Here is a 14,376-nt window from a genome sequence, read left to right as displayed (position 1 = left end):
ATTGGAAAATTCACCTTCAGCTAAGCCTGGGAAAGCTGCCTTACATTAGATCCTTTTGGATTTAGACCAGTGCTTACACCGTTGCGCTGCCTAAAAAGGGGCAGAGGAGCTCAGCTTGGAGACACTGCAGCAGAGGCTTCAGGTGGCTGTGACCATCATGCTGCTCAGACCCTGAACCAAAAAGGAGGAGAGGAGGCTCGGAAGAAGAGAAAACTGCTCGTCACTGTCCAAAATGGCTGAATAACTAATAAATTGAAAGGACAGGAGTAAAATGAACAGCTTGACTATTGCTGCAGAGGCAGAAGATCTGGCGGCAAGCAAGAGAAAGGGGCGTGGCCAGCATGAGCAGTGCTGAGAGTTCAAACCACCTACAGAAACTGCAGAGTGAAGGAAAGCAGCCCAGACATAACAGAATTGTGGGAGACTTTAAGCTGCAGAAATGTGTATTTCTGTTATGGGATTTCCATGAGGATTACATGCAGGATCATGCCTAACAATAATCAGGCTTTGCATTTCTATTATAATTTGCTCAAGGTCACAGAGCAAGCCTGTGAAACAGCTGGGAGTCATAGTAATCATAGAAATGTAGGACTGGAAGGGATCTCAAGAGGTCATCTAACACACACACACACACACACACACACAACCCTATGACAGGATTAAGTATACCTAAGCCATTTCTGACAGCTTTTAATCTAATCTGTTTTTAAAAACCTCAAAAGGATGGAGATTCCACAACCTCCCGAGGTAACCTGCTCCAGTGCTCAACTATCCTTACAGTTTGAAAGTCTCCCCTAATATCCAACATAAATCTCCCTTGCTGCAAACTAAGCTGATTAGTTCTTGTCCTACTTATAACAAATGTGTACATATGTGAAGACTTATGCCCCCCACCCTTCTCTTCTCTAGACTAAATATTACCCTCGGGGGGAATTCTGCGCCTAAAAATTCTGTGCACAATATTTTAAAATTCTGCAAAATTCTTTATATTTTGTCAAAATAACATAATATAATCATATCAGTTTCAATATTTCTGGTGATTTATTTCAAAATACCTATCAGCAAATGTGTATATAACAATACAGACAACAAAAAAGATTACCCCAGAAGCAGAAATTTAAAGAAACCCCTATGACAGCCCAGTTGCTGTTTCTGTACCCCCTGCCCTCCCAGAGCCCAGCCACCTGCACACATACCTCCCTGAGCTGCAGGGCCAGACACCCAGACCCTCTCCCTCCAGACCTCAGCTGTACCTCCCTCCCCGCCCCAGCTCAGACACCCGTACTCACAGCACCCAGCCACAGGGCCCCCCAAGCCTAGACGTTCGCACCCCTTCCCTCCCAAAGCCCAGGGATGCAAAGGGAGAAACAGCCTAATACTGGGTCTTGGGCTTGTATGGCGTTTCCTGCATGCCACCTGCTTCCTTCAGGGCGTGCTGGGAACTGCAGCTGCTGGGAACCCTCTAGCTCTGTCTCCTCCCGCCAGCAGCGTCTTCTATTTGCGAGCTGGGCTCTGCTGGGTCCAGCAGCCCCTGGTGGCAGTCAGCAGGTCTGCAGCACCAATTCTACAGAGAAAAGGAAATTCTGCACAGAATATTAATTCTGTGCAAATTCTGCATTGCACAGTGGCATAGAATCCCCCCAGGAGTGTAAATACACCCAATTCTTTCAACCTTTTCCCATAGGTCATGTTTTCTAAGGTCTTATTTATGTTGTTCCCCCCGGACTCTCTCCAATTCGTTAACTTCTTTCTCAAAGCATGGTGCCCAAAACTGGACACAGCATTCCAGCTGAGGCCTCACCAATGCTGAATATAGTGGAACAATTACCTCCTATGTCTTACATACAACACTCCTGTTAATATATGACAATGTTACAGTGACATTTACCTTTTTCACCACACCACCACTCTGTTGGCTCATATTCCATTTGTGATGCACTATAACTAACGCTGCGAGTTTGTCACAATGGTCACGGATTCCATGACTTTCTGTGACCTCCGTGACTTCTGCAACGTCCGGTGCACCTGACTCAGGGGCAACACCGGCCGCTGCTGGGGCAGTCTCGGGACCCCAGACCCCCCCACCCATCCCCCAGCAGCAAAGTTTGGGTGTGGGAGGGGGCAGAGGCACAGGACGGGGTGAGGTGGGCTCTGGGCAGCACTTACCTGAGGGGCTACCTGGACATCCCCCTCGCTCAGCTGCTAGGTGGAGGCGTTGCCAGGCAGCTCTGCGGCAGCGCTCTTTGCGGATGCAGAGCGCTGGCTTTGCAGCTCCCATTGGTTGGGAATCGCGGCCAATGGGAGCTGCAGGGGCAGTGCCTGCAGACAGAGGCAGCACACAGACCTGCCTGGCAACGCCTCCACCTAGCAGCTGAACGAGGGGGATGTCACCGCTTCCAGGAAGCCCCGCAGGTAAGCACTGCCCAGAGCCTGCCTCACCCTGTCCCATAGCCCAAACCCTCCCACACCCCAAAAACTCTGCTGCTGCAGGGGGGGAGGCGCAGTGCTTGGTAGGGAGCCTGCCAGCCCTGCCAAACCACACACCCCCCTGCACCAGCAGGGGTCCCAGGCCGCTGCCCATGCCCACCCAGCACCAGTGGGAGTCCTGTGCCACATGCTGCCACCCACAGCCTCCCAGCACCAGCAGGAGGCCCAGGCTGTGCGCTCCCACCCACCCTCCCCCAAGCAGCCGGGCCACCCTCCCCAGCACCCTTGGGACCCCCCGGACAGTCCCCCCCTCCAAGTTTTATTCACTGGTATTTTTAGTAAAAAAAGTCATGGACAGGTCACAGGCCTCTACATATCCTGACTCCCAGGCCTCTGCCACAAAATCATCTTTCGTACCTCCTGTATACATCATTTAGAGATAATTTCTTTGGCATACATGACCCAACTCACACAACAAAGGAGCTCATTCTTTTCCATATGAACATTCCCGTGGCCACTCCCACTAAAATATCACAACCAAAAACTTTTTATTGAAAGAAATAAAGAAAGATTTGTAAATAAGGTTTTGGTTTTACATTTTAACCATTATTAGTTGACTGGAAGTGCTAATAAATAAAGACAACTATGATGTTGGCATCACCAAAACTTGGTGGGATAATACACACGATTGGAATGTTGGTATGGATGGGTACAGCTTGCTCAGGAAGGATAGACGGGGGAAAAGGGAGGAGGTGTTGCCTTATATATTAATAATGTACACACCTGGACTGAGGTGGACATAGGAGACAGAAGTGTTGAGAGTCTCTGGGTTAGGCTAAAAAGGGGTAAAAAAACAAGGGTGATGTCATGCTAGGAGTCTACTACAGGCCACCTAACCAGGTGGAAGAGGTGGATGAGGCTTTTTTTAAACAACAAAATCATCCAAAGCCCAAGATTTGGTGGTGATGGGGGACTTCAACTATCCAGATATATGTTGGGAAAATAACACAGCGGGGCACAGACTATATAAGTTCTTGGACTGCATTGCAAGCAACTTTTTATTTCAGAAAGTTGAAAAAGCTACTGGGGGGAAGCTGTTCTAGATTTGATTTTAACAAATAGGAAAGAACTTGTTGAGAATTTGAAAGTGGAAGGCAGCTTGGGTGAAAGTGATCATGAAATCATAGAGTTCACAATTCTAAGGAAGGGTATAAGGGAGTACAGCAAAAGAGAGACAATGGATTTCAGGAAGGCGGATTTTGATAAGCTCAGAGAGCTGATAAGTAAGGTCCCATGGGAATCAAGACTGAGGGGAAAAACAACTGAGGAGAGTTGGCAGTTTTTCAAAGGGACACTATTAAGGGCCCAAAAGCAAGCTATTCCGCTGGGTAGGAAAGACAGAAAATGTGGCAAAAGACCACCTTGGCTTAACCACGAGATCTTGCATGATCTAAAAAATAAAAAGGAGTCATATAAAAAATGGAAACTAGGACAAATTACAAAGGATGAATATAGGTAAACAACACAGGAATGCAGGGGCAAGATTAGAAAGGCAAAGGCACAAAATGAGCTCAAACTAGCTACAGGAATAAAGGGAAACAAGATGACTTTATCAATACATTAGAAGCAAGAGGAAGACCAAGGACAGGGTAGGCCCACTGCTCAGTGAGGAGGGAGAAACAGTAACAGGAAACTTGGAAATGGCAGAGATGCTCAATGACTTTTGTTTCGGTCTTCACCGAGAAGTCTGAAGGAATGTCTAACGTAGTGAATGCTAATGGGACGGGAGTAGGTTTGGAAGATAAAATTAAAAAAGAACAAGTTAAAAATCACTTAGAAAAGTTAGATGCCTGCAAGTCACCAGGGCCTGATGAAATGCATCCTAGAATACTCAAAGAGCTAATAGAGGAGATATCCGAGCCTCTAGCTATTATCTTTGGAAAATCATGGCAGACAGGAGAGATTCCAGAAGACTGCAAAAGGGCCATCTAAAAAAAAAGGGAAATAAAAACAACCCAGGAAACTAAAGACCAGTTAGTTTAACTTCTGTGCCAGGGAAGACAATGGAGCAAGTAATTAAGGAAATCATCTGCAAACACTTGGAAGGTGGTAAGGTGATAGGGAATTGCCAGCATGGATTTGTAAAGAACAAATCATGTCAAACCAATCTGATAGCTTTCTTTGATGGGATAACAAGTCTTGTGGATAAGGGAGAAGCGGTGGATGTGGTATACCTAGACTTTAGTAAGGCATTTGATACGGTCTTGCATGATATTCTTATCAATAAACTAGGCAAATACAATTTAGATGGGGCTACTATAAGGTGGGTGCGTAACTGGCTGGATAACTGTACTCAGAGAGTAGTTATAAATGGTTCCCCATCCTGCTGGAAAGGTATAACAAGTGGGGTTCCGCAGGGGTCTGTTTTGGGACCGGCTCTGTTCGATATCTTCATCAACGACCTAGATATTGACATAGAAAGTACGCTTATTAAGTTTGCAGATGATACTAAACTGGGAGGGATTGCAACTGCTTTGGAGGATAGAGTCATAATTCAAAATGATCTGGACAAATTGGAGAAATGGTCTGAGGTAAACAGGATGAAGTTTAATAAAGACAAATGCAAAGTGCAACAATTAGGAAGGAACACTCAATTTCAGACATAAAGAATGGGAAGAGACTGTCTAGGAAAGAGTACAGCAGAAAGGGATCTAGGGGGTATAGTGGACCACAAGCTAAATATGAGTCGACAGTGTGATGCTGTTGCAAAAAAAAGCAAACATGATTCTCGGTTGCAAGACACAAGAAGTGAGCAAGACACGAGAAGTAATTCTTCCACTTTACTCTGCGCTGGTTAGGTCTCAACTGGAGTATTGTGCCCAGTTCTGGGCACCCCATTTCAAGAAAGATGTGGAGAAATTGGAGAGGGTACAGAAGAGCAACAAGAATGATTAAAGATCTAGAGAACATGACCTATGAAGGAAGGCTGAAAGAATTGGGTTTGTTTAGTTTGGAAAAGAGAAGACTGAGAGGGGACATGATAGCAGTTTTCAGGTATCTAAAAGGGTGTCATAAGGAGGAGGGAGAAAACTTGTTCACCTTAGCCTCTAAGGATAGAACAAGAAGCAATGGGCTTAAACTGCAGCAAGAGAGGTTTAAGTTGGACATCAGGAAAAAGTTCCTAACTATCAGGATGGTTAAACACTGGAATAAATTGCCTAGGGAGGTTGCGGAATCTCCATCTCTGGAGATATTTAGGAGTAGGTTAGATAAATGTCTATCTGGGATGGTCTAGACAGTATTTGGTCCTGTCACGAGGGCAGGGGACTGGACTCGATGACCTCTCGAGGTCCCTTCCAGCCCTACAATCTATGAAGCTATGACAAAGGGCTACTGGAAAAAAGGCAAGTAAATCTAATACTATAGGTTATTAATTAATATTGGGGAAGAGGTCATGAACTAGGCACACAATTCCCATTCCCAGAACCAAATGGGGGAGCATAAGAGGGCTTGTTGCTGCTAAGTAGGTGGAGCCCTCACCATCAATGCAGAAAAATATGTTTTTTGAGCTCCATATTTGTTACAAAATAGCCTTTAAACTCTAAAAACCACTGGGCTCCATTGTTACTTTGTGTAACTGTGGGACTAGGAGCTATAGGTCAGAAGCATCACTCAGCTTTTTGAAGTTTTGTTGTAAAACATCTGTAAAACTCAGATTTATTTTACATACAGATATAAAAATCCCACACATTTAAGAAATTTGCACAGAAATGTCAGTAAATCAGAAACCCAATTTAATGAGGAGCACTCAGAATGGAAAATAATTTATCCTCTGGTAAGAAGGGAACTGCACTGTAGTTTACCTACAACTTCAATATCATGGTTTGGCTTACTGAAGATTGTTTCATTAGCTATCTAAAAGGATGAGAGATGGGATGGGTTATTCGTTTCATTTCACAATAAATCAGTTTCAACTCACCTAGTGACTTCTCATCTGTATGGGCCAAGGCCAGACTTTCCAAATACACAACCAATACTTCAAACACAAATTGTTCTACTAGAGAATTTTCTTCCCTAAAAAATGAGGAACAGAGCAAATATGCTAAGAAGCATGAATAGGAGTAGCAATAGACAAGTGAATATGAAACTCAAATATGAAATTTAGAAATAAGTTAAACAAAATAGTGCCACATTTCAAATGAACAAAGAAACTTCTTAACAGACTGCAAAAATATTTTAGACCATTATTAGCAAATGAGAAAAATTACTTAGCCATCATTAAAAGTGGTACTTTAAAAACAAAAACAAAAAACTAATAACTTATCATTCTTATCTGGCTTTGGGATGGAAAGTGGGAGCCTCACTGCTCTCCACCCCACATAGAACCTAAATATTTAGGCTCTCTGAGAGTCAAGTGAATTTCACTCACAGTATTTGGTCTTAAGAGGTCCATTGATACAGCTTCTTTACATATTAATGGTCAGCATCAAGCAACATCAGTGTAAGTGGATAAAAATCTGGGTTCTCTTCTCAAAATGTCTCTCTCCTCTAGTATATTAACATTGCTTATTTTACTCTAGCTTAGCTACTGTTCAAGTTTTCAGCTCACCTAAATTCTCTATAGATGTTGTTAAAAGCAAGCGCTGCTCCCAGCCTCTTCAAAGCATTAGGGTGAAGACCAAGGCTGTACAGTCGCTTGAAGAGTGACTTGGTGTTCACTGGACTTTTCTCCTGCTGTTGTGGCGTTGTCTGCTTAATGGACCATTTCATAAATTCTCTAACACACCGACCACAGAAGTCTCTCAAAGAGCTGTCAACAGGATCCACTATCCCATCCTGAAATTAAGGGCAGACTGTTTCATTACAAGAAGTATAAGCTTCAAGGCTAGCATTGCTGTGGTTTTCTACTTCATACAAAAGTAGGTTTCTCCCTCTCCGTTACAGGCCTACTTTCACTCTAGTGCCCAGATGAAAGGATATGTGAGACACAGAATAATGTAATGTATAAAGCGAAGAATTGGAAAGATGTCTGGAAAAAGCCTCCAACAATCTTCCAGGGTAGAGGGAAAAAAAAAATCTATGCCACTTGTTAGACTCTGTCTTATATTAAAGTTTATTTATTTATTAATAAGTGCTCAGATACTATGGTAACAGGCATCTGATAAGAACCTAGAAAAATTAGATTAGACAGTCAGAACAAGGTTCTAAACTTGGTGCTGTCAGAGGCTTGCTGCATGACTTTGGGCAAGTTAACTTCCAAGCCTCAATCTTCCCATCTTTAAGAAGGGCACAATATTTATCAGAATCATCTCGTAGGGAAGATGAGATCTATTCAATTAATGTTTGTGAAGGGCTTTGAGAACCTCAGATATAAGTGCTAAATATCATGCATTATTCCAATGGACATAAATATAAGAATAAGCATAAAGAAAAAATAATGCACAGTATAAATGGCTCAATAAATAAATAAATTAATTAATAAACAAACAAACAAAAGGTTTGCGCATGAGGGGGCAGGGAGGAGAAAATTGGTGCATGTGAGTAAGCTTTTATTAGATTAAAAGTAAAATTCCTTATTGAAGTCATCCAGACACAATACCCTTTGACCAGTCTAAACTGACTTCCTGCATTAAGACAGTACTTCACAGATCATCTACAAAGGGAAGGGAGGTTGGTCCCCTTTTTTATCTTTACAATATATAAAGGTATCTGGCATTTTGTTTGTTTGGGGCGAAAATAATTAAGATTTTTTTTCTGCTTGTAGTTTCTATTTGAAATGCAGAGTCTTGTCTACCCATTTTGCCCCTGGAAGTTTATAAAAAACTGGAGAACTAGTACAATGACATCACAGTATTAATGAAGTATATACTAAGAGCCAAATGGAAAAAGGGTATTTAACCAGACGATTTCTGGGTGGTATTTTTGTTTAATACCTATTTCAGCTGAATACCCAACAAATGGGAGAAAAAGTTCTTTTGGTTAACAATTCCATTCACCTGACCACTGTGATAACTTTTAATTAATCAGTATGGTGCAAAAAGTAGTTAAACTTTTGCCTGAATAACAACTGTAGAAAACTTTCAAACAGCCTATACAAAACGGTATTTTAGTACTTTCTTGTACACACTGATCATGAAAAGGATAGCTAGGATCTTTCCAAGATTAACAATATGCTTGCTAATTTTCAAGATACTTGACTTTAGAGATTGTCAAGTGAAAAAAAAAGATGAAGGATTCACAGGAGTATAAAGCCCAACATAAAAGTAAGTACACCTCTACCCCAGTATAACGCTGTCCTCAGGAGCCAAAAAATCTTACCGTGTTACAGGTGAAACCAAGTTATATCGAACTTGCTTTGATCTGCCGGAGCGCGCAGCCCCGCCCCCCAGGAGCATTGCTTTACCGCGTTATGTCCAAATTCTTGTTGTAACAGATCGCGTTATATCAGGGTAGAAGTGTAATAATGAATAAAGATGGCTTACGGAAGAAAGTAATAAATTGGATTTCTTCTTTACATGAGAAGAAGGTCTGTAAAATGTGTATATTTGTTGTTAGAGTTCCTTTAGCAGATCATACTTTACTTTTTAAAAGACATCACACAAGAACAACAAAAAACAAAACAAAACAAAACAACAACAAAAAGAGAAACCAACTTCCTACCAGAATAGCTTCCAGCAATGCTACTGTGTCCTGACTTTCAAATTTTTTGTTGTTGGTGAACCAGTGAATCAATTCCATGACTAGAAGCTCATACAACTGCCTTGTTACCTGAAGAGATGAAAACCACCACCCACTAGGTTAAAATATATATTTATATTCTAGTTTGTTTTCATTTGACAATGAAAAAAAACATTTAAAAAAAAAGAGGAGTCTGTAAAAAGTGAATGAGTGAAAAGCCAATAACTTCATAATTATAGGTTCATCTATCCAACAGCAAGGACAAAAGAAGCATTTGACTGGGAATCATCAAGAATCTGTTTTCCCTTTTCAGGTCCTCAAAGCCAAGAGCTCACCAAGCTCATTCTCACTCTCATAGTGACATCACACACCACAACCTTCTGGTTGACACTGGTGCATACAACCAGCCTTTGAAAGGAAGGCAGGTAAGTAATTTATCTGGTTTTTAAACCATACTCAGTTTGGGGGGGAGAGGGGTTAGCATCTTTTTAGCCTTACTATTTAACATGTTGTTGGATTTTAACACTCTTATTGGAATGTCAAATATTACCAAATATTGACATCTTGACATAAAAGAGCATTTAAAGAACTTAAATGTGCCAAATTCAACCTTGATGTAATTAATGTAGATCAATGTCTGCAAAGAGGGGTTTACTTCAATTGGTATAGTCATTTTCTACATATTTTTCAAAATGCAAAGTCTATTTGATCTCAAAATAGAGAAAACGTCACACAGACTGAGGATGCCATATTGGCCCCAGGCACACTAACTTCAGACTTGCATAGCTATAATTGGGCACATCACCACTCACTTCAGAGGAGCTGTACCCACATTTACACCAGCAATTAGTTAGACTTGATGTCTAATCTTTTTATTTTGGTGCACTGGAAGAGACACTCAGCTGGTGGAAGACATAATTCCTTTATAGGATGAAACATTTCAGAAACTGAAAAACCTTATATGTTCAGTTATTTTAAATCTCTGTGTGACTCAGCTTCCCCATCTGTAAGATGAGGATGATAATACCTTCCTACAAGGGATGTGAAGGTTAATATGCTTCAAGATCTTTGGCTGGAGGGTGTTATAATTCTGTGTGCTTCTATGTATATCACTACCACCAGATAACAAATATCACAAATTGTGCCTCATGTATTTTTTCTCTGGAGCATGGCAGCTGTACACTAACTCTGTATTTGGAATGATTAATTCCCCCCTCCCAAAATTAACTTATTTTGCTATAGAAATCAAGAACTCCTACTTTGGAAAACTCTTAGAATGAATCAGAGAAGACTGTTCCTTTAATGATACTCCTGTGAATTAATCTGTATTGCAGTCCATCACTGGACTTTTCTAGGAAGCTTCTGTCTTACACTTTGGAAGCTTGGAGAATAAGGATCTCAGTAAACAAAAGTATTTATTAAATAAATAAATAAAACAGCAGCTTGTGCCATAATGTTTTACATCATGTAATAAATGTATTCCAAAGTTTAGATGCTTTTAACCAAGCTAAAAAGGAATTTTCTAAGATATAACAGTACAAAGTGTGAGCTTCAGTAGGAAGCACAAACAAATAAATGTATTTACCTGGTCTACATCGCAGGCAAGCCGAAGCAGTACAGGAAACATTCGTTTATACAGCTGATACATGGGTGGGGAACCTGGAGGTCCATCTGGCATTTGAGATGCTTTCCCCAACATGTACATAACTATGCTATGCAAGAGCTCACATGCTGCAACCTGCAATAAAGGTTTGATCAGCCTTTTTTGTTATGTACCAGTTACTTACACAAGCAAGGAATGGGGGCAAGGGAAATTATTGTCACTAATAAATGCTAATGAACTTGTTTTGATCCATACTGCATCCTCATACTAGCAACAAATATGGCACTAAGAAGTACTTCAATGCTGTGCTCACGAAGTAATTCAGATACTATCCCAGTTTTTCATAGCAAGTTATTGCTTCCCATTTCATTGTGCACAATTGGGGGGTTTTGGATGTTTTTGTAAAAGATACATTCTAAGAATTATTTTGGGGACGTTCTATGGCCTGTGTGTTATACAGGAGGTCAGGCTAAATTATCACAATGGTCCCTTCTGGCTTTCGAATTTATGACCTGGAGAAAACACATTACTGAAAACCATTCATAGCCATGCATTGCCGGATTCCTACTGGCCTCGTCTTTCTTTGAAAACCATGATCCCAACCCAGCAAAGAACTTAAGCATGTCCTTAATTATTTTCCTGCACTGGGGCCAATAAAGAGGTAAAATACAAGCTTGCATATTATGCCAGGGAAGGAGGCCAGATAACACAAAAAGAAAGCCACCTTAAACCCTCATTTTCACTACAAGTTTAACCATGGAAGCACATGGCTGTACAATACAGTTCGAAGGATCTATGTTCTATAACTTCTTATTTTGTAGCGTGGAGAGCAACATGATTATAGAGCTGCATCAAGGATCCATGTTACAGTCTAAGATTTAGTCAAAAACAGAAGTGCCTTCACAAAGGAAGTAGATCTTTTACAAGCATTAGCTGACAATTATTTAATAATGAAAACAAACAGAAAAATGGCAATACTTTAGTCTGCCTGTCGCTAGCAGATAGAGCTAATTCAGTCACACGAGGCAAGAACAAATCCAAGTAGATGACTGGCTTCATGTCTGCAAAGGGTACAGCAAAGCTCAGGTGCTTCTCAGTGTCCCAGGACACAAATTTCTTCATCATCTCTTCTGCAGAAGCAGCTAGTATATTAGGAAGAAAGCAAAACAAAAATAAGCTTTATGCTATGCAACTAACAAGATAAAATCAAACATAAGTCATAAAGAACTGAGATTTTCAGGCACTTTGATAGAGTTTTTTAACTAACCCCTCCAACTTCAAACAAGGGGTGCATCACAATACCTAGCTAATCAAGGTACTTGTCAGAATAATAGTGGTCTCACTTTCACAGAAAAACAGCTCCACTGTCACTTGGAGAAAGAGTAACTGCTGTCAACTTTTCACAAGACAGCATTACTATCCAACTCCAACAGAGGTAATTTCAGAGTAGTTTATAAATTTGGAACATATTGGAGCATGCTTGTTTCAGAACACTTCTCTCAAAAGTCCAGTATGGATTGTTTTGGTCTGCTACTGTTACAAGCAACGCTTAGAGGTGGGATTTTACAAACGGATCCAGGCAGGCAGATCCTTGGAAATGCACAGAAACTGACTAATTTCAAACAGGATTCAGTGTGAGTATAGGGTCTAAACATGTGGATCCAGTTACAAGATATGACCCTAAAATGTCTACAACTAAAAGAGAAAATGATAGTTAACCCGGGGAGTGGAAGGGGTAAATGGGAGGCAGCAAAAACTGAGTCCGACTTCACTTTGTACAGTCAGTTTCCCATTAATAGTCATCAAAAGGACCAATTCCATGTATAAAGTGAATTATATGTGTAAGGCTTTGCATGATTGGGGGCTAGGTGACCTTTTTGGGTACGTCTCTAGGTTTTAGTCAGGAGGAGGGGATGGAAGAGGATAATGTAAGGGCCAGATCAGACAAGAAACATTCACATAAAGAATCAGACGCATCAGAAAAGGGCAGACAAATAAACAGTGACAAGTTTTTAAAGTGCTTGTACACAAATGCTAGAAGTCTAAATAATACGATGGGTGAACTAGAGTGCCTCGTGATAAAGGAGGATATTGATATAATAGGCAACACAGAAACCTGGTGGACTGAGGACAATCAATGGGACACAATCATTCCGGGGTACAAAATATATCAGAAGGACAGAACAGGTAGTGCCGGGGGGGGGGGGGGAGAGGAAGGGAAGGAAAGGAGAGTGTCACTATATGTGAAAGAAAATGTAGAATCAAATGAAGTAAAAATCTTAAGTGAATCCACATGTTCCATAGAATCTCTATGGATAGAAATTTCATGCTCTAATAAGAATAGAACATTAGAGATCTATTATCGACCATCTGACCAGGACAGTGATAGTGATGATGATGCTAAGGGAAATTAGAGAGGCTATCAAAATTAAGAACTCAATAACAGTGGGGGATTTCAATTAGCTCCATATTGACTGGGAACAAGTCACCTCAGGACAAAATGCTGAGACAAAATTTCTCGATACTTTAAACGACTGCTTTATATTACTTTACATTTATACACATTAAATTTCATTTGCCATTTTGTTGCCCAATCACTTAGTTTTGTGAGATCTTTTTGAAGTTCGTCACAATCTGCTTTGGTCTTAACTATCTTGAGCAGTTTAGTATCATCTACAAACTTTGCCACCTCACTGTTTACCCCTTTCTCCAGATCATTTATGAATAAATTGAATAGGATTGGTCCAAGGACTGACCCTTGGGGAATATCATTAGTTACCCCTCTCCATTCTGAGAATTTACCATTAATTCCTACCATTTGTTCCTTGTCTTTTAACCAGTTCTCACTCCATGAAAGGACCTTCCCTTTTATCCCATAACAGCTTAATTTATGGAGCCTTTGGTGAGGGACCTTCTCAAAGGCTTTCTGGAAATCTAAGTACACTATGTCCACCGGATCCCCCTTGTCCACATGTTTGTTGACCCCTTCAAAGAACTCTAATAGATTAGTAAGACATGATTGTCCTTTACAGAAACCACGTTGAGTATTGCTTAACAGTTTATGTTTTTCTATGTGTCTGACAATTTTATTTTTAACTATTGTTTCGACTAATTTGCCCGGTACCGACGTTAGACTTACCGGTCTGTAATTGCCGGGATCACCTCTAGAGTCCTTTTTAAATATTGGCGTTACATTAGCTAACTTCCAGTCATTGGGTACAGAAGCTGATTTAAAGGACAGGTTACAAACTTAGTTAATAGTTCCGCAACTTCACATTTTGAGTTCTTTCAGAACTCTTGGGTGAATGCCATCTGGTCCCGGTGACTTGTTAATGTTAAGTTTATCAATTAATTCCAAAACCTTCTCTAGTGACACTTCAATCTGTGACAGTTCCTCAGATTTGTCACCTACAAAAGCCGACTCAGGTTTGGGAATCTCCCTAACATCCTCAGCCGTGAAGACTGAAGCAAAGAATCCATTTAGTTTCTCCGCAATGACTTCATCGTCTTTAAGAGCTCCTTTTGTATCTCGATCAACAAGGGGCCCTACTGGTTGTTTAGCAGGCTTCCTGCTTCTGATGTACTTAAAAAACATTTTATTACCACCTTTGGAGTTTTTGGCTAGCCGTTTTTCAAACTCCTCTTCGGCTTTTCTTATTACATTCTTG

General features: G+C 40.9%; 1 protein-coding gene across 1 annotated transcript in view; it reads right to left on the bottom strand.

Annotated features, from left to right (window-relative positions):
- PRKDC (protein kinase, DNA-activated, catalytic subunit) overlaps nucleotides 1-14,376 on the bottom strand; it is a 172,306-nt gene that overhangs the window by 116,635 nt on the left and 41,295 nt on the right. The window contains exons 24-28 of the mRNA XM_045004443.1: nucleotides 11,687-11,850; nucleotides 10,691-10,843; nucleotides 9,088-9,195; nucleotides 7,037-7,263; nucleotides 6,407-6,501 (exon numbers count right to left, since the gene is read on the bottom strand). Of these exons, the coding sequence (XP_044860378.1) occupies nucleotides 6,407-6,501; nucleotides 7,037-7,263; nucleotides 9,088-9,195; nucleotides 10,691-10,843; nucleotides 11,687-11,850 (747 nt within the window). The remainder of the gene's footprint in view (nucleotides 1-6,406; nucleotides 6,502-7,036; nucleotides 7,264-9,087; nucleotides 9,196-10,690; nucleotides 10,844-11,686; nucleotides 11,851-14,376) is intronic.

This window comes from Mauremys mutica, chromosome 2 (genome assembly GCF_020497125.1).
Source record: "Mauremys mutica isolate MM-2020 ecotype Southern chromosome 2, ASM2049712v1, whole genome shotgun sequence".
NCBI lineage: Eukaryota > Metazoa > Chordata > Testudines > Geoemydidae > Mauremys > Mauremys mutica.
Note: the sequence above shows the minus strand (reverse complement) of the source record. Positions and strands in the feature narration are given on the sequence as shown.